Source organism: Scyliorhinus torazame, chromosome 10 (genome assembly GCF_047496885.1).
Source record: "Scyliorhinus torazame isolate Kashiwa2021f chromosome 10, sScyTor2.1, whole genome shotgun sequence".
NCBI lineage: Eukaryota > Metazoa > Chordata > Chondrichthyes > Carcharhiniformes > Scyliorhinidae > Scyliorhinus > Scyliorhinus torazame.
Window position 1 is genome coordinate 170,569,120 of NC_092716.1, and position 27,390 is coordinate 170,596,509.

At 51.5% G+C, this 27,390-nt stretch overlaps 1 protein-coding gene across 3 annotated transcripts in view; it reads right to left on the reverse strand.

Moving 5' to 3' along the window:
* The window catches only part of LOC140431033 (von Willebrand factor C and EGF domain-containing protein-like), a 633,994-nt gene that overhangs the window by 48,916 nt on the left and 557,688 nt on the right, over positions 1-27,390 (reverse strand). For 2 of the 3 annotated variants that reach the window (XM_072518932.1, XM_072518933.1), the window contains exons 36-39: positions 23,431-23,571; positions 22,295-22,460; positions 14,323-14,444; positions 5,822-5,996 (exon numbers count right to left, since the gene is read on the reverse strand). In XM_072518932.1, coding sequence (XP_072375033.1) covers positions 5,822-5,996; positions 14,323-14,444; positions 22,295-22,460; positions 23,431-23,571 — 604 coding nt within the window. Of the gene's footprint in view, positions 1-5,821; positions 5,997-14,322; positions 14,445-22,294; positions 22,461-23,430; positions 23,572-27,390 lie in introns of those variants that run through there. The other variant, XM_072518934.1, reaches the window with a different exon arrangement.

The window sequence follows — 27,390 nt, forward strand, 5'->3', positions numbered from 1 at the left end:
GAGATGTTGCTAGGGGGGGAAGGGAGGGGAGGAGGGGAAGTTATTCTGCTGACGTGGGACGGGTCTGAAGTAGGTAATGGAGAGGAGGTCGGGGGTGGAGGCGGCCAAGAGGCGAGCCAAGAGCAGCGCGGCGCATTGGCCTGGGGCTGGCCCAAGAGAGGTTATGGCTGACCGGCATGGAAGGTGGGGGGGGGGGGGGGGGGGCGGGCGGTGTACCCCCCAACCAGGTTGATCACCTGGAATGTCAGAGGACTAAATGGGCCAGTTAAAAGGGCACGTGTGTTCGCGCATTTGCAGGCTCTAAAGGCGGACGTAATTATGTTGCAGGAGACACATTTGAAAGTGTCTGACCAGACTAGGCTAAGGAAGGGCTGGATCAGCCAGGTCTTCCACTCGGGCTTGGACTCTAAGTCCAGGGGGGTAGCAATTTTGATCAATAAGTGGGTTCAATTTGAGGCGGAGGGCGTAATCGCAGACGGTGGGGGCAGATTCCTTATGGTAAGGGGCAAGCCTGGAGGGGAGGAGAGTGGTGCTGGTGAACATATATGCTCCGAACTGGGACGGCGCTGACTTTATTAAAAGAGTGCTGGGGAAGATCCCAGACCTAGACTCACTCAAGTTGATGATGGAGGGGGACTTTAATACGGTCCTCGACCCGGGGCTAGACCGGTCATGTCCCAAAACGGGTAGGCTCCCAGCAATGGCAAGGGAGCTGAAAGGGTTCATGGAGCAAATGGGGGCAGTGGACCGATGGAGAGCCAGACAGCCAATGGGAAGGGGCTACTCGTTCTACTTGCATGTTCCTAAAGTATACTCTCGGATTGATTTCTTCATCTTGAGCAGGAACTGTGTAGGGGAGGTAAGGAATACGGAATACTCGGCGATCGCTATTTCGGACCATGCCCCACATTGTGTGGACCTGCAGGTCGGTGGGGCGAATTACCACCGCCCGCAATGGAGGTTAGTCGTAGGATTGTTGTCGGAGGAGGGGATATGTGAGAGACTGTGGAAGTGTATGCAAAATTACTTGCAGGTGAATGATACGGGGAGGTTTCAGCAGCGACCCTGTGGGAGGCGCTGAAGGCAGTAGTGAGGGGGAAGCTGATCTCAATTCGGGCTCACAGGGATAGGGTGGACAGAGCAGAAATGGATAGATTGGTTAAGGAGATTCACTGGATAGACGAGGAGCATGCGGGGTCCCAGGGGGAGGATCTACTCAGGGAAAGACGGAGACTGCAGGCGGAACTGGGGGTACTATCCACGAGTAGGGCCGTGGAACAACTGAGGAAGGCAAGGGGAGTGGTGTATGAGCATGGGGAGAAGGCCAGCAGATTGCTAGTGCAGCAACTCGGGAAGAGGGAGGCGGCCAGGGAAATAAGTAGAGTGGTGGACGGGAAGGGGAGCAGAGTGGAGGACCCATCAGGACTGAATAAGGTATTTCGGGACTTTTATAGTAAGCTTTACAATTTAGAACCCCCGGAAGGAGCCGGAGGAGATGAAACGGCTCATGGACGGACTAACCTTCCCAAAAGTAGGCAGGGAACTAGTGGACGGGCTGGGGGCCCCGATTAGAGCGGAGGATGTACTGGGGGGCCTAAAGGCCATGCAGTCGGGGAAAGCCCCGGGACCGGATGGATACCCAGTAGAGTTTTACAAACGTTCTCGGAGATAGTGGGACCGGTCCTGACAAGGGTTTTTAATAAGGCGAGGGACAGAGGGACCCTGCTCCTGACGATGTCACAAGCCACCATCTCGCTGGTATTAAAGTGGGACAAGGACCCGGAATCCTGCGGGTCATACAGGCCAATCTCCCTGATCAATGTGGATGCCAAGCTCCTGGCAAAGGTCCTGGTGATTAGAATTGAGGACTGCGTAGCGGAGGTGATTGGGGACGACCAAACAGGGTTTGTGAAAGGCAGGCAGCTGATAGCCAATTTGAGAAGATTGCTTCATGTGATTATGATGCCCCCGACAGGCAAGGAGGTGGAGGTAGTGGTGGCAATGGACGCAGAGAAGGCCTTCGACGGGGTGGAGTGGGACTATTTGTGGGAGGTAATCGGACGGTTTGGGTTCGGGGAGGGACTGGTTATTTGGGCCAGACTATTGTACCAGGCCCCAAAAGCTCGCGTAAGGATGAACAGGATAATGTCAGATTACTTCAGACTACATCGCGGGACCAGACAGGGGTGCCCACTCTCCCCGTTGCTGTTCGCGCTGGCCATAGAACTGTTAGCGATTGCGCTGAGAGCGGCAAAGGGGTGGAAGGGAATGACTGTGGGGGGGGGGGGGCTGGAGCACAGGGTCTCTCTCTATGCGGATGTCCTGCTCCTGTATGTGTCGGATCCACTGGCTGGGATGGAAAATATACTGGAAACATTGAGGAAGTTTGGCCGGTTCTCAGGGTACAAATTAAATATGGCCAAGAGTGAGATGTTTGTGGTGCAGGCAAGGGGCCAGGAGAATAGGCTGAAGGAGCTGCCATTTAGGCTGGTGGAGCAAAGTTTCCGGTACTTGGGGATACAGGTGGCACGAGACTGGGGCAGGTTACATAAATTAAATTTAACTAGAGTGGTGGAACAAATGAAGAGGGAGTTTCGGAGATGGGATGCACTCCCGCTGTCACTGGCGGGGAGGGTGCAGACAGTAAAGATGACAATCCTCCCTAGATTCCTGTTCATCTTCCAGTGCCTCCCGATCTTTATCCCACGGTCCTTCTTCAAAAAGACAGGCAAAATCACCATGAGCTTTGTCTGGGCGGGAAGATCCCCACGGGTGAGGAAGGCGATGCTTGAAAGGAGCCGCAACGAGGGGGGACTGGCATTGCCGAATCTGATCAACTACCACTGGGCGGCTAACATAGCCATGATAAGGAAGTGGATGGTGGGTACGGGGTCTATCTGGGAGCGGGTGGAGGCGGCTTCGTGCAGGGGCACCAGCTTGGCAGCAATGGTCACGGCTCCCCTACCGCTTGCGCCAGCCAGGTACTCCACCAGCCCGGTAGTGGCCTTGCGGATTTGGGGCCAGTGGAGAAAGCATGCAGGGGAGGTGGGTGCGTTGGCCTGGGATCCAATTTGTGATAACCATCGATTCGCCCCCGGGAACATGGATGGAGGGTTTCGAACATGGCGGCGGGCGGGGGTGAGGAGGGTGGGCGATATGTTCCTGGAGGGGAACTTTGCGAGTTTGAGGGAGTTGGCGGAGAAAGCTGGGCTGGAAAGGGGAAATGACTTTAGGTACTTACAGGTGCGGGACTTTGTACGCAGACAGGATCCCATCCTTCCCACACATCCTGCCAATAGGGATCCAGGACAGAATAGTCTCTAGAGGAGAAGGAGGAGAGGGTAGAGTCTCGGATATTTACAAGGTGCTCATTAAGGGGGAAGAGTCCCAGACGGAGGAACTGAAATGGGAGGAAGAGCTCGGTGGGGACATGGAGGACAGGGTATGGGTGGAAGCCCTGAGTAGGGTAAACTCAACCACAATATGTGCCGGGCTCAGCCTGATTCAGTTTCAGGTCGTTCACCCGGCCCACATGACGGTAGCTCGGATGAGCAAATTCTTTGAGGTAGAGGACAAGTGCGCTAGATGCGCGGGGGAACCAGCGAACCATGTTCACATGTTTTAGGCATGTCCTAAGCTCAGGGGGTACTGGGAGGGATTTGCGGGGGTCATGTCCCGGGTGCTGAAAACAAGGGTGGTGATGAGTCCAGAGATGGCAATTTTCGGGGTTTCAGAAGACCCGGGAGTCCAGGGGGAGAAAGAGGCTGATGTTCTGGCCTTTGCTTCCCTAATAGCCCGGCGGCGAATACTGCTGGCATGGAGGGACTCAAAACCCCCGAAGACCGAACTATGGCTTTCGGACAGGTCAAGTTTTCTGGGTATGGAAAAAAATCAAGTTCGCCTTGAGGGGATCTGTACTGGGGTTCGCCCGAAGGTGGCAACCATTCATCGACTTCTTCGCAGGAGAGCGAATGTCAGCAGGGGGGGGGCGGGAGAGGGGGGGAGGGGGAGATTAGAGTAGAGTAGGAGGGATAAATAGGCGGGTAGTGTCTATGGGAGAGGAGCGGGTATGTGCATTATGGTTTGGTTGAAGTGTTGGTTTTACGTTGATGTTTGCATATTTCTGTAATCTGTAACTGTTTACAATGCCAAAAAATACCTCAATAAAATTGTTTGTTGAAAGAAAAAAGCATCTAAGAAGTCCTTTGAATAACACCTGAAAGGAAGGCTCTTGTGCTCATCCTAGCCAAATTCAACATAAAGGTTGCAGGTCAGGTGGACTCCATAATACACTTTTTAAACCCTGGCCCATAACATGGGCAAAACATTGATTGAAACAAATCTACTTTTTTTTTTCTGGTCATGCCATGGTGTCATTTACAAATATGTGAGAGAGCAGCTAGGACTTCAGTTAAAAATCTCATCCTACATTTCAACAGTGCTATACTGCAAAAGTACTTGATCAGCTATTAATCACTTTGGGACATCTGGGCACTATATAAAGACACTGGGCGAGATTCTCCGACCCCCCGCCGGGTTGGAGAATCGCCGGGGGCTGGCGTGAATCCTGCCCCCGCCGGTTGCTGAAGTCTCCGGCACAGGAGATTCGGCGGGGGCGGGAATCGCGCCGCGCCGATTGGCGGGCCCCCCCGCGCGATTCTCCGGCCCGGATGGGCCGAACTCCCGCCGCTAAAATGCCTGTCCCGCCGGCGTAAATTAAACCACCTACCTTACCGGCGGGACAAGGCGGCCCGGGCGGGCTCCGGGGTCCTGGGGGGGTCGCGGGGCGATCTGGCCCCGGGGGGTGCCCCCACGGTGGCCTGGCCCGCGATTGGGGCCCACCGATCCGCGGGCGGGCCTGTGCCGTGGGGGCACTCTTTCCTTTCCGCCTCCGCCACGGTCTCCACCATGGCAGAGGCAGAAGAGACTCCCTCCACTGCGCATGCGCGGGAATGCCGTCAGCGGCCGCTGACGCTCCCGCGCATGCGCCGCCCGGAGATGTCATTTCCGCGCCAGCTGGCGGGGCGGAAATTCGTCCGGCGCCGGCCTAGCCCCTTAAGGTTGGGGCTCGGCCCCCAAAGATGCGGAGGGGCGGCGCAATGCCTGTCTGATTTGCGCTGTTTTGGGCGCCAGTCGGCGGACATCGCGCCGTTTCCGGAGAATTTCGCCCCCTATCTGTAAACCCGTCTTTCTTTTATCACCGACAAGGCAGCATTCTCCTCGTACTAAAGTGTCAGCCTGTGTTATGTGTTCAAGTATCTCGAGTAGAATTTGAACCCAAGCCCAGTATCAGGCCCTAGCTCAGTTGGTTCTACTCTTGCCACTGAGCCAGTAGATTTGGGAGTCAAGTCCCACTCTATGACTTTTGAACACAAAAATCAAAGCTGACACTTTGGTGCAGTACTGAGTGAGTGCTGCACTGTCAGAGGTACCGTCTTTCAAATGAGATGTGAAATAAGGGTCCGTCTGCGCTCTCTGGTGGATGGAATTGTAAAAGATCCCTCGGCACTCTTTCTGAGAAGCATGGATTTCTCCCACTGTTGAATTCATTAGTCATCCCTTAATCAACAGCACAAAAACAGATTGTCTGATCATTCACACGTTGCTGTCTGTGGGAGCTTGCTGTGCACAAAGTGGCTGTCAAATCTGCTTCATCACAACAATGACTTCACTTCAAAAGAGCCAGAATGTGTCAAAATGGATGGCTGGATATTCCACCAATTCAAATGTTGCCACCAAATCTGTAGCACAATTGAGTAACATATCTGAGAGTTCCCACCTCTCTAATCCTGTTCATTTCTCCACTGGGGGAGGTGAGTACCTGAATGCTGAATTGAGATATCTGTTTCATCAATGTAAGGAAGTTCCACGTCTGTGTTGTTAACTCGAACCTGACTCCGATATGAAAGTTCAATGGTTCTATTTTCAATCTGTACAATCAGGGCCTTTGTCCCAGGCTCAGGGGAACTGTCACTCCATTTACTCTGGTACACTACCTGAGGAAAACAAATAGTTATCAAAATTCAATCATGACTTACTCTGTGTGGGTTATCAAATTTAATTTGCACGTGTGCTCATTAAAAACCAATGGAAATTTCCCCTTAATTGGAAAGAAAAGCTGGGTTCTCTAAATTTTTGATATGCAGATGCCTTAGTACGCTCCCCCCTGTCAGCTGGATTTTTTCTGTCAGTTCCTTGAGCGTGTTAGCCTGTTGTTTGTGTAGAAATCCCTAAATGTCAGCGTCCCTCCGTCCGGTTCCACCTTTTGAAGGTGGCGTCCATGGTCGCCGGCGTGAACCTGTGGTTGTTGCAGGTGGGGGCCTTGTCAGACATTTTGGTTAACCCGAAATGCTATCGCAGTTCGTTCCACGGCCTGAGTGTTGCTAGCACCACTGGGCTCGTTGAATATTTATTCGGTGGGGATGGGAGTGCCGCTGTGGTTGGGGCCCGGAGGGAGGTCCCTCTGCAGGAGCCCTCCTCCATAAGCACCCACTTGGCTTCTGGCTCCTTTATCCACCCCTTTATTCTCTCTGCGGTCGCTGCCCAGTGATAATATTGTAAGTTTGGGAGGGCTAGGTCCCCCCAATGGATTTCGTTCTCTGCAGTACTCTCTTTGGGATCCTTGCGTTCTCCACCCCCACCCCCCCCCCCCCCCCCCCCCGCCGCCACAAACAGGAAGGAACCTGTTCAAGAAGGGAACAAGGAAAAAGATGGAAAATTATAGGTTAATTAGCCTAACCTCGGTTGTTGGCAAGATTCTAGAATCCATTGTTAAGGATGAGATTTCTAAATTCTTGGAAGTGCAGGGTCGGATTAGGACAAGTCAGCATGGATTTAATAAGGAGAGGTCGTGCCTGACAAACCTGTTAGAGTCCTTTGAAGAGATAACAAATAGGTTAGACCAAGGAGAGCCAATGGATGTTATCTATCTTGACTTCCAAAAGCCCTTTGATAAGGTGCCTCACGGGAGACTGCTGAGTAAAATAAGGGCCCATGGTATTCGAGGCAAGGTACTAACTTGGATTGACGATTGGCTGTCAGGCAGAAGGCAGAGAGTTGGGATAAAAGGTTCTTTTTCGGAATGGCAACCGGTGACGAGTGGCGTCCCGCAGGGTTCAGTGTTGGGGCCACAGCTGTTCTCTTTATATATTAACGATCTAGATGACGGGACTGGGGGCATTCTGGCTAAGTTTGCCGATGATACAAAGATAGGTGGAGGGGCAGGTAGTGTGGAGGAGGTGGGGAGGCTGCAGAAAGATTTAGACAGTTTAGGAGAGTGGTCCAAGAAATGGCTGATGAAATTCAACGTGGGCAAGTGCGAGGTCTTGCACTTTGGAAGAAAGAATAGAGGCATGGACTATTTTCTAAACGGTGACAAAATTCATAATGCTGAAGTGCAAAGGGACTTGGGAGTCCTAGTCCAGGATTCTCTAAAGGTAAACTTGCAGGTTGAGTCCGTAATTAAGAAAGCAAATGCAATGTTGTCATTTATCTCAAGAGGCTTGGAATATAAAAGCAGGGATGTACTTCTGAAGCTTTATAAAGCATTAGATATGCCCCATTTAGAATACTGTGAGCATTTCTGGGCCCCACACCTCAGGAAGGACATACTGGCACTGGAGCGGGTCCAGCGGAGATTCACATGGATGATCCCAGGAATGGTAGGCCTAACATACGATGAACGTCTGAGGATCCTGGGATTATATTCATTGGAGTTTAGGAGGTTGAGGGAAGATCTAATAGAAACTTACAAAATAATGAATGGCTTAGATAGGGTGGACGTAGGGAAGTTGTTCCCATTAGCAGGGGAGACTAGGACCCGGGGGCACAGCCTTAGAATAAAAGGGAGTCACTTTAGAACAGAGATGAGGAGAAGTTTCTTCAGCCAGAGAGTGGTGGGTCTGTGGAATTCATTGCCACAGAGGGCGGTGGAGGCCGGGACGTTGAGTGTCTTTAAGACAGAAGTTGATAAATTCTTGATTTCTCGAGGAATTAAGGGCTATAGAGAGAGAGCGGGTAAATGGAGTTGAAATCAGCCATGATTGAATGGTGGAGTGGACTCGATGGGCCGAATGGCCTTACTTCCGCTCCTATGTCTTATGGTCTTATGGGCAGTATGTCCATTTTGATCACCTGCACTCTCCCCGCCAGGGAGAGTGGGAGCGCGTTCCATCTCTGCAGGTCTTTTTTTAATTTCCTCCGTCAGGCTGGTCAGGTTCCATTTGTGGATCTCTGTCCAGTCGTGAGTGATTTGGATCCCCAGGTAGCGGAATTTGTGTCGGGCTTGTTTAAATAGCAGCCCCTCCAGCTCTGTTCCTCCCCCTTGCGGGTTTACCGGGAACATATCGCTCCTGCTCAGGTTGACTTTGTCAAGAGCGTCATGATCCCTTCCATGCTGCTTTGCGGATCTCAGATGTAGAGGAGAAGGTCATCCACATAGAGTGAGACTCTGTGTTCTCGGTCTCCTCTCCAGATCCTCTTCCAATTCTTTACTGCCCTAAGCGCGATCTCCAGTGGTTTGATTGCTAGAGCGAACAGCAGCGGGATCAACGGGCATCCTGCCTTGTGCCTCTGTGCAGCTGGAAGTACTTAGATCTGGTGGTATTTGCCGTACGCTCGCTGTGGGAGCTCTGTACAGGAGTTTTACCCAGGAGGTAAACTCTGCTCCAAGCCCAAACCACACCAGTACCTCTGTAAGATACTTCCATTCAACTCTGTCGAAGGCCTTATCTGCGTCCAGGGAGATGATCACCTCGGGTGATCAGGGGTTATGGGGAGAAGGCAGGAGAATGGGGTTGAGAAAATATCAGCCATGATTGAATGGCGGAGCAGACTCGATGGGCCAAGTGGCCTACTTCTGCTCCTATGTCTTATGGTCTTATGGGTGTTCTCTCCCCGGGTGGGGTCATGATCACTTTCAACAGGCATCTGATGTTCGATGTTAGCTGTCTACCCTTGACAAAACCCATCTGGTCTTCTGCCACCACCTCCGGTAAGCAGTCCTCCAGTCTCCTGGCTAGGATCTTGCCAATATTTGTGCGTCTGCGTTTAATAATAATAATCTTTTTATTGTCACAAGTAGGCTTACATTAACACTGCAATGAAGTTACTGTGAAAATCCCTTAGTCGCCACATTTCAGCGCCTGTTCGGGTACTCAGAGGGAGAATTCAGAATATCCAAATTACCTAACAGCACGTCTTGCAGGACTTGTGGGAGGAAACCGGAACACCCGGAGGAAACCCACGCAGCCACAGGGAGAATGTGCAGACTCCACACAGACAGTGACTCAATCGAACCTGGGACCTCGGCCCTGTGAAGCAACAGTGCTAACCACTGTGCTACCGTGCCGCGGGTTTAGCAGCGAGGTGGGTCTGTGTCTTCCTTAGGTATCAATGAGATTGAAGCTTGTGCTAGCATAGACAGCAGGGGGGCCCTTGCCAGGGAATCTAGGAGCATCACCCGCAGGTGCGAGGCCAGTGCCGTCGCAAATCCTTTGTAGAAGTCTGCCAGGAAACTGTCTGGTCGCGGTGCCTTCCATGCCTGCATGAAGTTGATGCTCTTCATGATTTCTCCCAGTTCTAGCAGTACTTCCATCCTGTCTCCTATCCTCCCCCACAACTGGCATGTCCTGTCCATCGAGGAACTACTTCACCCTCAAGTCCCCTGCTGGGGGCTCGGAGGTGTACAACCCCCGGTAGTCGGTCTCGAATGCTTGTTAACCTTTTTGGGCTCTGCTACGAAGATGCTTTTGCTATCGCTAATCCAGACTATTTCCCTCATGAGTGCCTGCTTTCTCAACTGGTGAGCCAGCAGGCGGCCGGCTTCATCTCCGTGCTGGTACATGGTCCCCCGTGCCTGGCGGAGTTGGAGCACTGCTTTCCTTGGGGAGAGCAGGTCAAAGTCCATCTGTAGCTTTTTCCTTTCCGCCAGGAGCTCTGTGGTTTGGACCGCGGAATATTGCCGGCCTACTTCCAGTATGGAGTCGACCAGCTGCTGCTTGGCCACCCTCTCTTCCCTATCTCTCTGTGCTTTATACGTGATAATTTCTCCCCTGATCACAGCCTTCAGCACCTCCCAGAACGTGCAGGGCGAGACCTCCCCATTCTGGTTATTAGTGGCATACTCGGCTGTGGCCTGTGATATTTTCTCACAGAAAGTCTTATCAGTCAGGATAGCCATGTCCAACCTCCATGGGGGGCCATGGTCATGGCCCCTCTCTAACCTGACATCCATGTAGTGTGGAGCGAGGTCGGAGATTACAATGGCGGGATTTTCCACTCTTATTAGCCTGGATGCACCGATTTTCCCACTACAAAGTCGTCGATCTGTGAAAATACATTGTGTACTTGGGAGAAGAAGAACTCCTTCTCAACTGGGTGGGTGAACCGCCATGGGTCCACAGCCCCATCTGCTCCATATATAGGTTGAGTTTCTTTGCCATGTTGGAGGTCTTCTCCGTTTTTGGATTCAACCTGTCTGTGGGTCCAGTACACAGTTAAAATCTTCCCCCCATGATCAGTCGGTGTGTGTCGAACTCGGGGATTTCTGCCATGGTCTTCTTTATAAACTCCGTGTCGCCCCAGTTGGGAGCGTACACGTTCACCAGGACTACCGGTGCCCCCTCCAGGACCGCTAACCCTGACCCTGACGTGCCGTCCATAACCATCCTTGTCGCCATAAACACAGTCCTCTTATTTAGCAATATGGCTACCCCTCTGGCCCTCTTCCCATAGCAGGAATGATAGGTCTGTCCCACCCAGCCCTTCCTTACCCGCAGTCAGTCCTTCTCCCTCAGATGCATCTCTTGGAGGAAGATTATGTCGGCTTTCGAACTTTTTAGGTGGGCGAAGATTCTGGATCTTTTCACTGGGCCGTTAAATCCCCTGATGTTCCAGGAGATTATCCTGATGGGGGGGCGGGGGAGGTGTCCTCTTGCTCCTGCTGGATCACCCATTCTTTCCTGGTGGACGCGCCTCTGTGCTCCGGGGATTCCCATTGTTAGAGGGCCTTCCAAGATGACCATGGACACTGTTTTCCCCATGAGGTCGGGTCCCTGTGCTCCGGGGTTTCCCTTTGTCCAGGGACCACCCAACATGGCCGCCAACTCGGAGTACGCCATGTGGGTGAGCCTCTGCACTCCAAGTTTTCCCTCTTTCAGGGACCCTCCAAAGCGGTTGCTTGCAGCGTCAATTCGTACCACATCATCACGTGTGGTCTGTTGTAGCCAGCCTAATGTCCTCAATCCTTCTTTATCCGTATTTCCCTTGTGGTGTTTTCTTCTCCCCCACTCCCCGTCTTCTTTTCCTCCCCACCCTGTTGCTGCCCCCCCCCTTCTCCCTTCCCTCTATGTCTTTCCTGGATCATCCCTCTGATACCGGTTTCTGCCAGCCCCCCCCCCCTCCTTGCCATGTGCTTTTCCCCTTGTGGGAGATGCACCACGGCCTCTGTCTCCTGCACGCTTCCCGGTGCTAGCTACCCCGCTAGTGTGGTAGACCCCTCCCGGGGCTAGTTCTGCATACTCCCATCACCTATTCCCTGAGCTTCTTTTCCGCCATTCTCTTCACCTTCTTCTGCGTTCTGCTGCCCTGGTCTCTACCTTCCTCTCTTTCCTCCCTTGTCCCCAGAACGAGACAGAACAATCCTGCGCAATGTGATCGACATGGTGGTTCACAGTTGGCAAGTCAGAAAGTAGGAAGTAAAAAATAAGAGTCTCACACTGCGGGCTTTACATCGCTGTCCCTGCTGCCGCTTCTCTAGTCTGTCTCTGAGACAAACTTGTCTGCATCCACAGGGGCCATGAAGAAGTGCTTGGAAAGTGACCCAGAGTTTAGCTGGGTACAGCATCCCAGACTTCACGCCGTTTTTGTACATCCCGTCCTTCACCCTATTAAATTCTGCTCAAATGGCCGGGTACATCTGAATCCGGTGACCTTCCCAGTTACAGTTGTTAGTTTGTCTCACCCAGCACAGGATTCATTTGCGGTCCTGATACCGGGCATTTTGGCGATGATTGCCCTCGGCTGTTCCCTGGATTTGGGCGAAGCAACCGGTTGGCTCTGTCGATTTCTGGTCGGCTGGGGAGCTATCCCTTCCCACCAGATTTCTCAGCATTTGGGCCACATAGTCCGTTGTCTTCCGACCTTCAATCCCCTCCGGCAGACCCACGATCCGTGGGTTTTGACACCTCGACCGGTTCTCCTTCGACTTTCGCCTTCAACCTCCCCTGCGTTGCAACCAGCCTTGCCACCTTTTTTTCCAGAGCAACAATCTGATCGCCCTGGCCTGTCGCAGCTTTTTCCAGTTCTTTGGTCATATTTTCCTGGGCTTCCAGTCGCCTCTCCTCCTTGTCTAGGGCCACCTGCATGGTCACCAGAGCTTTGGCAACCGCACCCTTGACTGCAACTTGGATGTCTGATTTCATCTCTTCCTGATGTACTCTCAATTCTCTTGAGAAACATCCTCCACCCATCCCCTGGTGTGGGGGGGTGGGGGGCTTCTTGTGCGGCAGGCCGGTCCCTCTCGCTCTGGTGAAGCCTGAGTTTTGCCGCCTCATCGGCCGGCTTGGTTGTCTGTTTGTCCAGGTTTTTTCAGCTCCTGGTTTCCACACATCCTGTGAAATGGCTGCTATTTGGCATTTTCCTCTCTCGTGTTGTTGGTAGTGCTGTGGGAATGTTTTTCCTTGGTGTGAGTGGGCTTTTTTGTGTGAAAAGAGCCTATTTTTCAGGTTCGTGGGAGGAGAGCCACCTGATGTGCGACTTCTCAGCACATATCCGTCACTGGACAGTTGGGTCACTTTTAATTAACAATTTGATTGACAGTTCCAAGTGGTTATGACATCTTCAATGAGGGAGTATGAATGCAAACACTAGTTTTTATAACAAATTAAGCACTTGAACTAAATATTTGGTGAAGGAGTTTAAATGTAGTGAATGTGCTTTTACAAGTGAGAATTTGTTTACAATAAAGACTGCAATAGACACTTAGAACTTTATTTTATTTCATCTTGACATGGGTCTAGAGGTCTGCCCATGGTGGATACTGGGTAAGCTGGCATGGAGGGTGCAATGGAATACAAGACTATGGACCAAGTGCTGGAACATGGGATTAGAATAGTTAGGTGGTTGTTTTTTTTACCTGTGCAGACGCGATGGGCCAATTGGCCTTTTCTGTGCTGCAGACCTCTATGCCTCGATGAGGGCACAGGGTGGTGGGTGGGGAACGGGTTGGCTTAAGTTGGCACAGGGGCTCCAAAGAGCAATGGGTGTGAGTAAACAGGCATAGGTTGGCAATGAGGATAAGAGGGCCCATGGGAGGTGGATAGGGGGCATGAGGTGACCTGGGTTTTCGTGTATGGGGCAAGGGGATCGTGTGTGGAGAATATTGAAGAGGTGTGTATGTTTAATTGTATTTTTCTTTACAGCTGGGCAAATAGCTGGACCACCGAGACGGGCCTTTCAGATAGCCTGCCTCCGCACCCAGCAGCCTCTGTGCTTCCTCCAAACTCTTTCTGAGGCAGTGAGCCCAGCTCCCGTGAACACCCGCACTCCCGGAACAAAACTGTAGAACACTTTCTCGCAGTCCAGTCTATGTTGTAGGCAATTTTCCCATTCCTACATTCCAAACCCGGAAAAGAAAAACTCCACCATGGATTTCATCACCAACGAAAGAAAAAGCAGAACAAAGTCACTTGGATCAAAATGACTGAAGATTCATTCTCCAGTGGAACTGTTTGATTCCTTCCTCCATTCCCATTCCCTACTCATCTCCTTGAAGTTTACTGCCCAGCTGCTTTTCCAATCACTTTATGAAAATTTCAAATACTTTCAGGGTGATTTTGTAAGTCTGTGATATTGACTGGTGCCTCACCGAGGGATAATGTGCCTGCAAGCCACAGGTAGCCCAATTTCCAATATCTGACAAGAAATGTTCAAAGCCTCTTACTCTCATTCACCCTTATTGACCAGTGAGTGATGGATTAGTGTGGTACATTGTTACTCTCTGTAGAGAAGTGACATTGGAGGTGGGAATATGAGTGATGAGAGGTGTGTCACTGACAACCCCACTCTCCGATAGGAAGGGTCTCTCCTCCTTCTCAAGCCTCTCTGTCTCCTGCTGGCTTGCTGAGGCCAGCACCTAACCCTGTGAGACCCAACCACAGACGGCCAAGTCCCCTCATAAATGGAATGCGTTGCACCACTGGTTGCTTTCATTGTCAGCTCAAAGAGGAACAAAGATCGGTTTCCCACCTCCTCAGTCCATTTAGATAGCTCAAAACTGACAGAATTAAAACACAGCTCAATCACCACATAATCAGTACGTACATTGAAACGGTTTGACTCACAGTCCTGGGCTAAAAGGTAGGCACAGGTTCCATTGAAGTCATAGAAATGCCCATCAAAGGTCATGTAGTGCGACTTTCCGAACAAAGTGCAAGAAGCTCCCCCTGCAGGAAGACAGCAGTACAACGAGCAATTCAGGAACATATTTATAAAGAGAATGATTTTAGATTTACACTGAAAGCGTTACACTATCGTGAGGGAACGTTTCACACCCAATGATTTAGTGTTTTGATTTGCAGTCACGTTGCTTGCGTAGGCAAATGAGGAGAAAGACCAGTTAATTTGTTTGTGGAATTTTGGCCACAACCCTGGAGTTGTGGGATTCTTTATCACATCCACCAAACTGGATGTTGGTTTATCATCCCACCTGAGCGATGGCGCCTCCAACAGTGCAGGACACTTTCAGTACTGCATTGAAACATCAGTCTTGATTATGTGCTCAAGTCTGGGCTGGGGCTTTAATTTCTGACACGGCTGAAAGTACTACCACGGAGCTAAGTTAAACCTGATGGGTAGATTTATGGTTCAACTGTCAACTGGAAGCCTCAAATGATGGGAACACATGTGGAGAATTCACGGCATGTCCCTGCAATTTTCTACAACCACAGAATGCACTCCAGTCAGGCACCTCATGCTAATGGAGCATTTGTAAAATCATTGCTGTTTATCTATTGCCCTTTAAAATGTCAGCCTTTGTTGATGCATAGAACATCGCCAACCCTTGACAAGTGGTCATTCTCCAAGTGGGAGCCCTGCTAGCAGGATATTCACCCATAGGAATAACTGATCTAAATCCAATCCTACCGTTATCCAATGTCTAGAGGGGCACTTCGCAGCTGAATTACCAGACAGTGATCAGGAGCAGAAAGTCCTGTTCATTTTGCCCTTCCCATGATCAGAGGCTGACATTTACCTTCTTGTCTGCATGCACCACAGTCAATACCATGGGCAGGATTCTCCATCCCGCCAGCCTTGCTTTCCAGCACGTTGTGCCCCCGCCGGCAGCGGGATCCTCCGTTCTTGCAGCCAGCCAATGGAGTTTCCCATTGTGACCATCCCGCCATCGGGAAACCCGCAGGCGTGGGTACGCTGCCAGTGAAGCGGAGGATCCCATCGACGGAGAATCCCGCAGCATGTTTACTTCATGAAGTCATGAAGGAAATGTTTGTTAGAAAGACACAGTTATCATGATATGAGGTAACGCCGGCCAATTTTCCATCATATTTTCATCATATCATCTGTGCGGAGTCTGCACGTTCGCCCCGTGTGTGCGTGGGCTTCCTTCGGGTGCTCCGGTTTCCTCCCACAGTCCAAAGATGGGCAGGTTAGGTGGATTGGCCATGATAAATTGCCCTTAGTGTCCAAAATTGCCCTTAGTGTTGGGTGGGGTTACTGGGTTATGGGGATAGGGTGGAGGTGTTGACCTTAGGTAGGGTGCTCTTTCCAAGAGCCGGAGCAGACTCGATGGGCCGAATGGCCTCCTTCTGCACTGTAAATTCTATGATAATCTATGATAATCAATTATATTTCTCCCTCTCCTTATCTCTGAACAATCTCTGGGCTGGTTTAGCTCAGTGGGCTAGACAGCTGGCTTGTAATGCAGAATAAGGCCAGCAGCGTGGGTTCAATTCCCGTAAAGGCTGAGAATTCTGAATTCTCCCTCAGTGTACCCGAACAAGCGCCAGAGTGTGGCGACTAGGGGCTTTTCACAGTAACTTCATTGAAGCCTACTTGTGACAATAAAAGATAATTAATTAATTAACAAGAGTCATACGGACTCAAAACATTAACTGTTTCTCTCTCTGCTGCCAGACCTGCTGACATTTTCCAGCATTTTCTGTTTTTGTTTGTTGTGTCTGTTTTTTTCTGAATAGTTTTTCTTTTAAATACAGGGGGTGTAGCGAGGACGCCCCTGCTCTTCGCTGGAAATTACACTCAATGACCGAGCAGGTATGGTCAGTTTTTCCCTTACTCTCAGTTGCTCAACACTGACATACACAGCTGCCTACAAAGAAAGGACAACCAATGTGTCTTAGAGGTTCAACCAGTGTGATAGATATTAGGTGTGGATACCAGATACTAGTGTCCACATTTCCAAGCATCAGATACATGCACCACATCAACAAAACTAGACACACACCCCAATAAACTAAGGCCCAGGTAACAACAGGATTAGTCCACTGTCCCAACAGAGCTAAAATGGTGCTCAAATAGAATCAGAAAAATGTCTAACAAGGTGGTCCCACACCCCAACAGGACCAGAACCTTCCATCACAACAAAGGTAAACTATCACATAGAGACAGACCCAGAACGAAAGAAAAACAAATTCCCTCAACAAGAACTAGATTCTACATCCGAACAGAACCAGAAGAATATACCTCATCAGGACCAGATCAGACCTCAAAGGGAATCAAGCCAGTTTCTCAATAGTTCAGCACTCTACTGAATCACTCGAACACCTTAAATAATGAGAGCAATCACCATCAGGAGCAAGCCAGCACTTTCACAGAGCAAAGCCCCAACCCAGCCACAGTCCCATCTGAGCAAAAACCCACATGTGGGTTGTAACCATCCATACTGCACCTCACCTATCTACTCCATGACGACCTGTTCAACCCACCTACTGCCCACCTTCCGTCTCAGTGCCACATCTAGAACAGCCTTCCTGAGCAAGATCACCTCGTGGACATCCTCTGGATCAAGTAATGGGAAACACGGGAAGTCACTAACAAGTTCTTTGTGATAAACCCCCATCTGTTGAATGGCAGGCTTTCAATTGCCATGGTGACCGTTGTCCTTGCTTAATAGATTCAGATCAGGCGAGCGGCCGTGTGCAGCCAGCCTCCACCGCAGCAACCTCAGTACAAACCCCTTAAGCACTTGTGGTAAAACACGAACAACGCTGCATATTACCGAGGAGTGTACTCTCTGCAGACTAAATGGTGGAGTAATCGCCTTAAACTTTATTTTTTTTAAAATAATTTTTATTAGGGTTTTCACAAAATATCAACAACAGAATGAAAAAGAAACGCAGTGGAATTAAATACAGAACAAAGTAAAACAACCCCCATGCCCCCTCCCCCTATACATAAATAATAAATTAACACCTCGAGTTAACACAAAGCAAACATAGCAAATATATACACCCCCTCAGATCCCCCAGGGTAAATAAACAGAAATAAAATAGAACCCCCCCCCCGACCGGGTTGCTGCTACTGCTGCTGACCATTGTCTACCGTTCTGCCAGGAAGTCCAAGAACGGTTGCCACCACCTAACGAACCCTTGTACTGATCCACTTAAGGTGAATTTCACCCTCCTCAATTTAATAAACCCCGCCATATCATTGACCCAGGATTCCACGCTTGGGGGCCTCGCATCCCTCCACTGAAGAAGAATCCTTCGCCGGGCTACCAGAGACGCAAAGGCCAGAATACCGGCCTCTTTCGCCTCCTGCAACCCCAAATATTGCGAGCCCCCAGCCCGGCTTGACCCTGGAACCTACCACCCTCGACACCGTCCTCGCTGCGCCCTTCCAAAATTCCTCCAGCGCTGGGCATGCCCAGAACATATGGGTGTGATTTGCTGGGCTCCCTGAGCACCTAACACACCTGTCCTCACCCCCAAAGAACCTGCTCATCCTTGTCCCGGTCATGTGTGCCCTGTGCAGCACCTTAAATTGTATGAGGCTGAGCCTCGCGCACGAAGAGGAAGAGTTCACCCTCCCTAGGGCATCTGCCCACATCCCCTCTTCGATCTCCTCTCCCAACTCCTCTTCCCACTTACCTTTCAACTCCACCACCGAGGCCTCCTCCTCCTCCTGCATCACCTGGTAAGTTGCCGAGATCTTCCCCACTCCGACCCCCCCCCCCCCCCCCCTCCCCGAGAGCACCCTGTCCTGTACTGTGAGTGGCAGCAGCAGCGGGAATTGCACCACTTGCCGCCTGGCAAAAGCCCTGACCTGTAAATATCTGAAGATGTTCCCTGGGGGGGAGCCTGTACTTCTCCTCCAGCTCACCCAAGCTCGCGAACTTCCCGTCCACGAACAGGTCCCCCAACCTTCTTATCCCTGCCCTGTGCCACCCCGAAAACCCTCCATCTATTCTCCCTGGGACAAACCGGTGGTTCCCCCGTATTGGGGTCCACACCGAGTCCCCAACTTCCCCCCTGTGCCGCCTCCACTGCCCCCAGATTTTGAGGGTAGCCGCCACTACCGGGCTCGTGGTATACCTCATTGGAGGGAGCGGCAGCGGCGCCGTTGCCACGCCTCCAGACTCGTACCTGGCCACCTGGACCCCCAAATACCTGAAGCTCCTCTCCGCCCTTTTTAGTGGGAGCTCACCAATCCCCCTCTCCTGGTCCCCTGGGTGAACCACAAACAACTCGCTCTTCCCCATGTTGAGCTTGTACCCTGAGAAATCCCAGAACTCCCTGAGGATCCTCATTACCTCCGGAATTCCCCCCACCAGGTCCGCCACATATAGCAGCAAGGTAATCGCCTTAAGCTTAGCAAAGAAGGAAGCAATCACTTGGCTTCAGGGTTTGCATTCGCTAAATAAATAAACAGACCACCCATGTCCATAAAGTCTATTCGCGAATAGACTTCTTTGTGTTGAGTAGGGCGTTAATTCTGAGGGTGGAGGGGGTAGAATACTCGGCCATTGTGGTCTCGGACCATGCCCCGCACTGGGTGGACCTGCGACTGGGGGCGGAACGGGGTCAGCGCCCTCTCTGGCAACTGGGTGTGGGGCTGCTGGCGGACGAAGAGGTGTGTGGGCGGATAAGGAGGAGCATTGAGAATTATGTGGGAGTGAATGACACAGGAGAGGTGATGGTGGCAGTGGTTTGGGAGGCTCTGAAGGCGGTCATTAGGGGAGAGTTAATCTCCATTAGGTCCCATAGAGAGACGAAGGAGAGGGCGGAGAGGGAGAGACTGGTGGGAGAGATACTCAGGGTAGATAGGAGGTACGCGGAGGCCCCAGAGGGGGGGCTGTTGAACGAGCGCCGGAAATTACAGGCGGAGTTTGACTTGCTGTCCACGGGGAAGGCGGAGGCGCAGCTGAGGAAAGCAAAGGGGGCAGTTTATGAGTATGGTGAGCTGCGCAGGAGGGAGGTGGCCAGAGAGATGGGGGAGTGCGGGATCGGGAAGGCAACATGGTGCTGAGCCCAGAGAGGGTTAATGAAGTCTTCAGGGAGTTCTAAGGGAAGTTATACGAGTCGGAACCCCCCCGGGGAGGGGGAAGGGATGAGGCGGTCATGGACCGGTTGAGGTTCCCAAGGGTGGAAGCAGAGCGGGTGGAGGGACTGGGCGACCTGAATGAGTTGGAGGAGGTAGTCAGGGGGCTGGCAGGCATGCAGACGGGCAAGGCCCCGGGCCCGGACAGCTTCCCCGTAGAATTTTATATGAAGTTCTCGGAGCTGCTGAGCCCTCTCCTGATGAGAACCTTCAATGAGGCAAGGGAGAAAGGGACCCTCCCTCCGACAATGTCGCAGCCATTGATCTAGCTTACCCTGAAGAAGGAGAAGGATCCGCTTCAGTGTGGGTCCTGGGGAGAGGGGGTGGAGGTGGTGGCTGCGATGGATGCGGAGAAGGCCTTTGACAGGGTGGAGTGGGGGTATCTGTGGGAGGCGCTAGGCAGGTTTGGATTTGGGGAGGGATTTATAGGGTGGGTCAAGCTGCTGTATGAGGCCCCTATAGCGAGTGTGTCCACAACCGGCTAAGGTCGGAATATTTCAGGCTGCATTGGGGGACGAGACAGGGGTGTCCCCTGTCCCCGTTGCTGTTTGCCCTAGCAATTGAGCCGTTGGCCATTGCGCACTGGACTTCGGGGGATTGGAGGGGACTGGTGCGTGGAGGGGAGGAGCACCGGGTCACCCTCTACGCGGATGACCTGCTGTTGTATATTTCGGACCCGTTAGAGGGGATGGGGAAGGTCATGCGGATCCTGGGAGACTTTGGGAGGTTCTCGGGGTATAAGTTGAACGTGGGGAAGAGTGAGCTGTTCGTGGTCCACGGTAGGGGCCAGGAGGAGAGACTGAGGGAGCTCCCGCTCAGGATAGTGGAGAGGAGTTTTTGGACTTGGGGATACAAGTGGCCAGGAACTGGGATGCCCTGCACAGGCTCAACTTAACCTGGCTAGTGGAGCAGATGGAGGGAGAGTTTAAAAGGTGGGATATGCTCCTGCTTTCCTTGGCGGGACGGGTGCAGACTGTGAAGATGACGGTTCTCCCCAGGTTCCTCTTCGTATTTCAGTGCTTCCCCATTTTCATCCCCAAGTCCTTCTTTAAGCGGGTGCATAGGATTGTTACAGGATTTGTGTGGGCGAATAAACGCCCGCGAGTCAAAAGGGTATTCTTGGACTGTAGCCGGGGCGGGGGGGGGGGGCTACTACTGGGCGGCCAATGTGGCCATGATCAGGAAATGGATGATAGAGGAGGGGGCGGCGTGGGGGAGGTTGGAGGCGGCGGCGTGTGGAGGCACCAGTCTCGGGGCACTTGTTACGGCTCCGCTGCCGTTCTCGCCGGCGCAATACACCACTAGTCCGGTGGTGACGGCAGCACTGAGGATCTGGGGGCAGTGGAGGAGACACAGGAAAGAGGAGGGGGCCTCGGTGTGGACCCCGATATGGAATAACCACAGATTTGCTCCGGGTAGGTTGGATGGGGGATACCAAGGCTGGTATAGGGCAGGTATTAGGAGGATGGGGGACCTGTTTATAGACGGGGTTTTCCCCAGCATGCAGGCGCTGGAGGAGAAGTTCAGCCTGCCCCCGGGGAATGCATTCAGGTACCTCCAGGTTCGGGACTTTCTTAGAAAACAGGTGGGGACATTCCCGCGGCTGCCCCCATGTAGGATCCAGGATAGGGTGGTGCCTGGCGTCTGGGTAGGGGAGGGGAAGGTGTCGAACATATATCAAGAGCTGCAGGAGGTAGAGGAAGCCTCAGTGGGGGAGTTGAAGGATGAATGGGAGGAGGAGCTGGGCGAGGAGCTAGATGAGGGCCTGTGGGCCGATGCCCTGGGCAGGGTGAACTCCTCCTCATCATGTGCCAGGCTTGGGTTAATCCAGTTTAAGGGGGTGCATCGGGCGCATATAACAGCAGCAAGAATGAGTAGGTTTTTTGGGGTGGAGGACAGGTCCCCGAGGTGTGCGGGGAGTCTGGCGAATCATGCCCATATGTTTTGGGCATGCCCAGCGCTTAAAGGATTCTGGCAGAGGTTTGCAAGGGTGATGTCTAGGGTTTTGGACGCTCGGGTTAAGGCGAGCCCAGCGGTAGCGATATTTGGGGTGGCGGAGGATCCGGGAGTGCAGGAAGCGAAAGAGGCCGAGGTACTGGCCTTTGCCTCCCTGGTAGCCCGGAGACGAATTCTGTTAATGTGGAGGGACTCAAACCCCCGGGTGTGAAAACCTGGGTTAGCGACATGGCGGGGTTCCTCAGCTTGGAGCGAATAAAGTTCGCCTTGACAGGGTCCTTGATGGGGTTCTCCCGGCGGTGGCAACCTTTTCTTGACTTTCTAGGGGAGCAGTAAGTGTCAGCAGCAGCAACATCCTGGGGGGTGTTATGTAAAAACGCTCATTGGAAAACTTTAATAAAACATTTATTTAAAAATAAATGAACAGACCAGCCACACCCAAGTACAATGAGAGCTGCGCCCATTTAAAAGCACCAATATTATCGCCTTAAAGTTTGGAAGATTGGGCGGCACAGTGGTGAGTGGTTAGCACTGCTGCCTCTGGCGCAGAGGACCCAGGTTCGATCCTGTCCCCAGGTCACTGTGTGGAGTTTTTACATTCTCCCTGTGTCTGCGTGGGTTTCACCCCCACAATCGAAAAAACTGCAGGTTAGGTGGATTGGCCACGCTAAATTGCCCCTTCATTAAAAAAATAATTGAGTACTATAAATTTATTTTATTAAAGTTTGGAAGAATTGGTTTGATGTATTTGATGGTGACTTACTTGGTTTCGGTTTGGGCAGGCAGCCCATGCAGCATTCTCCATCAGGGTGAGGCAAGATGGACTGTGCCGGGCAGGAAACGGGAGGAGAGCAGGGCTTGGGTTGACACGCCACAGTTCCATTGTTACAATGACAGAGATCACAGCCGTGAAGCCACTGGGACTGAGCCTGTCACAGACAGAGCAAAAAGAAAGAGAGAGTGCATCACTGAACAGCAGTGTACTACAGTGTCATCAATTCACCAGTAGTTCAGCAAACAGCATCTGAAAGACCCAAGACCCATGGACCTTGGAGAGACAGGTGTATACGTCTAGGGTCCATTGCCTAACAGGTTTGCATACAAGGAAGGAGGGAACCCACCAAACAAATTGTTTATATACCCAGATCAATATATCATTGTGCCTCAACATAGCAGGTTTCTGGTTTTAACAGGCTATCTCAGAACTGTTATCTTATATTGGTGTGTAATATATATAAAAAGCGCTGGGATTCTCGTTGAGGAATGAATCCACAGGCATCATGCATCTGGTACTCTGCACCAAACCCACATTGAACCTGACCAGAGAAGACTTGCTGCACAATGTCGAGGGAACCTTCTATCTGAGCGGTACAGCAGTTGACTGAGGGGGCATTGGTCCCAGAAGGAACACCACTGCTGAACCAGAAGAAGCCACCAGACGGTTAAAGGGACCACAAAGTAACTTAGATTCCTGTTCGGCCTCCGAAGTCTATGCAAGATGGTGTGGGGCGGATGGAATGAAGGGAAATTATGCTGCTCCAAAGACCTCTTCTACCACTGGCAGAACCCAGAATAAAGACCATCACTTCACAAGGTCCACCACAGTCTTTCGCATGGTGAGCGATCAGCCATCATTTAACTGAATGTTGTCGGTGCAGGCTGAAGGTGCAGAATGGCCTGCTTCAATGTTCATATGACAGGAGGGAATTTGCACCAGGGAGCCAGGCATTGCTCCCGTCCACCTCCCAGTGTCGGCTCACTCCCGGCATTTTCAGACATTCCCTGTCGTTCATGTGGGGTGAATTGCGGCTGTCACATTGCAATGAACGGGAAACATAATGAGACATTATGGGGAAAATTATTTTCTCACATCTCTTGGGAAAGGTCAGATAGTTTCACCTCATGTATTTGATCCTGGTGCACGCAGAGTGAATCAACACACACTGGACAGCACTGGCCCTCTGGCGTCTCCTGCTGAATTAAGCTGCACTGCAGGGGTGGGCATTGCTCCTTCTGTGACCTGCACATAACTGTCCCTTCCTGCAAATAGAAAAGACATCAAGTGTTGGGACAAAACATTTCTTTCTTTTTCGACCGAGATTTATTTAATTTCCAATTCAAACAATCCATCATCAGTCATTCCCTCCTCAACCTCAATCTGCTTGCTGCTAAAGCCTGCAATCAATCCAAAGGGATTAACCGCATTGGTGCAGTGCCTGCTTCTTGCCATTAGATGGGAGTGTAACATTAGAAACTCCACTTTCAACCAGTACTGTATCTCTAATCACTGGTGGCCCCTGACCCTCGACTTCCACCCATGCGCAGTACCTCTGGCATTTCTGCGGCTTTAGATTTCCAGCTTTTTGTTTGCTGATCCTTAATTCTCATTGGACCGGATGATATTTCAAACCTTCCCTCACGTAATTGTCACCTCCTGACTGGAATGTTCTGAAGATCTGAATACAAAAGCAAAATACTGCTGATGCTAGAAATCTGAAATAAAAGCCCAAAAATGCTGGAAATCTGCAACTGAAACAAAAAAATACTGGAAATACTCGGCTGGTCAGGCAGCATCTGTGAAGAGAAACAGAGTTCACATTTCAAATTGATGGCCTTTCATGAGAACTGGCCAAAATTCCCATCTCACTCACATTATCCTTTAGAAACTCATTTGTTCCACTGCACAAAACCTCAATGGAGCAAAGCACAGATCAGCTTAGCCACATGTCTTATGTTTGTGGGAAAGGTAGGGGCCATCAGTTGGAGGAGAAGGCCGATTAAAGTTTGTGTCATGAATGAAGACAATGGACTTCCGGTGATATTATGTGGAGGGAAAGCATGCACGAGGCGGCTCCTCCTAGGGTACTGCTCTTTTTGTCTCTTACGCTTAGTTTAATTTAAAAACCCACATATTTAATGGGATAAGGTTCCTCCATATGGGAAATGCCCAGAAGGACCAAAGGGAAAAGCCTTAAAGTAGAAGTTCATCGACTGAGTCGGAGGCCTCTTGGGGCTCGTCAATGGAACAACTGATAGAGGGAGTTTCTGGGACTCTGTCCACTCCACTGGTGGCCGAGATGCTTACGAGATACTTTGCGGTAGAATTTGACAAACATTGGCGGGTTGTGTCAGGGGACCTCCGCAAATCGATGGAAGAAGCCTTGGCTCCCATTTGTTTGGCATTGGAGAGGACCAACGAAAAGGTAAAGGCACATAGTGACATGATACAAGACATGGAGGTGGCCCTTTCGAGGCACAGCGACCAGATTGCCTCTCTGGAAGTGGAGATGTCTCTGATGGTCCATGTGAATAAAGTGCTGAATGATCTGGAAAATCGTTCCAGATGGCAAAATTTACGAATTGTAGGGCTGTCAGAGGAGACAGAAAAGCCGACTCCCACAGAGTAATTTACGGAGATGTTTGGGAAGATGATGGGGGAGGGGAGACTCATTTCCCCTCCCGAGGTGGACTGAGCCTACTGGACCCTTCAACAGAAGCCTTGTCCTGGTGAACCACCACGAGCAGTAATCGTGAAGTTTCACAGCTTCCAAGAAAAAGAGTGGGTCCTGAGATGGGCAAGGGAGCATCGCGACTACAAATGGGAAGGCCTTGCCTTCAGGTTTTACCAGGATGTTTGAGTGGAACTGGAAAAGAAGCAGGCGGCGATCAACAAGACCAACGCCGCCTTGCATAAAAGCGGAGCCCAGTTTGGGATGGTGCACCCGGCGCGACCTTTGAGGGAAAATACTAATTTTTTTGGTTCTCCAGGGGAGGCGGATTCGTTTGCAAAGAAGAATGGGCTGGGCGCAGGGCGATTGAGGTTTTTCGATATTGGGGACGGCAGGCATGTTATATTGGGGTTTGTTGGGGTTCCTTGTTCATGTTTGCATTTTTCTGTTCTAGTTGGGGTTGAACGTTTTGCAAGTTGGTCTTGGGTAGGGTTGGGTTGGGTTACGCCTTGCTCGAGAAGGTAGAAGGGGAGCTCACTCGTTTAGAGAGTTTGGGTATTATCAGGCCCGTCCGTTTTGCTGACTGGGCAGCACCAATTGTACCTGTAATGAAGCCAGATGCCACAGTTCGCTTGTGTGGCGACTATAAACTTACAGTGAATACGGTTTCCTGACTCGACCGATATCCAATGCCTCGCATAGAGGATCTCTACGCGAAACTTGCAGGTGGACTCTCGTTCACAAAATTAGATATGAGTCACGCCTACCTGCAGTTGGAGCTGGACCCTGTCTCCCAACCATATGTAACGATTAATACACACCGGGGCCTGTATGAATATACACGGTTGCCCTTTGGGGTATCCTCTGCCTGCGCAATTTTCCAACGTGTATGGAGGGCATTTTGAGAGGTTTACCACGTGTGGCTGTCTACCTAGATGACGTTTTGATTACAGGGACGTCGGAGCAGGAACATTTGGAAAATCTGGAGGCTGTCCTTAGACGCCTTTCGGAGGCTGGAGTCCGTTTACGTCGCACAAAGTGCGTATTTCAGGCTAAGGAAGTAGTCTACCTAGGTTATCGGGTGGACCGTGAAGGTCTGCGCCCCGTCGCAGAGAAGGTGCGTGCAATTCAACATGCCCCCGCCCCGACTGACACTTTGCATCTTCGTTCTTTTCTCGGTCTCGTAAACTATTACGGGAAGTTCCTCCCCAATCTGGCAACTACGCTGGCCCCTTTGCACCTTCTGCTAAAGAAAAATCACACCTGGGTTTGGGGTCAGCCGCAAGAAACCGCTTTCCGGCGGGTAAAGCAACAATTGTCGTCATCTGGGTTACTATCCCACTATGATGCTGGAAATCCTTTGCTCGTCACATGTGATGCATCCCCGTATGGTATTGGGGCCGTCCTGTCCCACAAGATGGAGAACGGGGCCGAACGACCGATAGCTTTCGCCTCCCGCACATTGACTACAGCGGAGAAAAAGTACGCGCAGATCGAGAAGGAGGGCCTGGCAGTGGTTTTTGCGGTGAAACGCTTCCACCAGTATGTGTACGGCCACCATTTCACTATCGTGACTGATCATAAGCCCCTGCTGGGACTTTTCAGAGAGGATAAGCCAATACCGCCCATTGCTTCTGCACGGATCCAGCGCTGGGCTTTGTTGCTTGCTGCATACGAGTATTCTCTGGAGCACAAACCAGGTACGCAGATAGCAAATGCCGACGCACTGAGCCGATTGCCTTTATCGGCCGGCCCCATGTCGACCCGCACACCGGTGAGGTGGTTGCAACCCTAAATTTTATGGACACCTTGCCTGTCACGGCATCACAGATCCGTGAGTGGACCCAGATGGTGCCAGTCCTGTCAAAGGTTCGGCACATAGTCCTGTATGGTGGGCAGCATAGACAGCTCCCAGGCGAGTTGCGGGCATTTTCCTCCAAGCTGTCAGAATTCAGCGTGGAAGACGGCATCCTCTTGTGGGGGACGCGTGTGATTGTCCCGGAAAAAGGCCAGGAGCTGATACTATCAGACTTGCACAATGGGCATCCAGGCGTGACCAAAATGAAATGTTGGCCCGGAGTTATGTCTGGTGGCCAGGCCTCGACACCGACATTGAGAAGGTGGCCCAAAACTGCTCCATTTGCCAGGAGCATCAGAAGCTTCCGCCGGCCGCGCCCCTACATCACTGGGAATGGCCAGGGCGGCCTTGGGCACGCTTGCATGCAGATTTCGCAGGCCCTTTTCAAGGATCCATGTTCCTTCTACTAATTGACGCCCAGTCCAAATGGCTAGAGGTGCGTAAGATGCAGGAGACAACGTCCTGCGCAACAATTGAAAAGATGCGTTTATCGTTTAGTACGCATGGCCTCCCCGAGGTGCTGGTCACGGATAACGGCACTCCATTCATGAG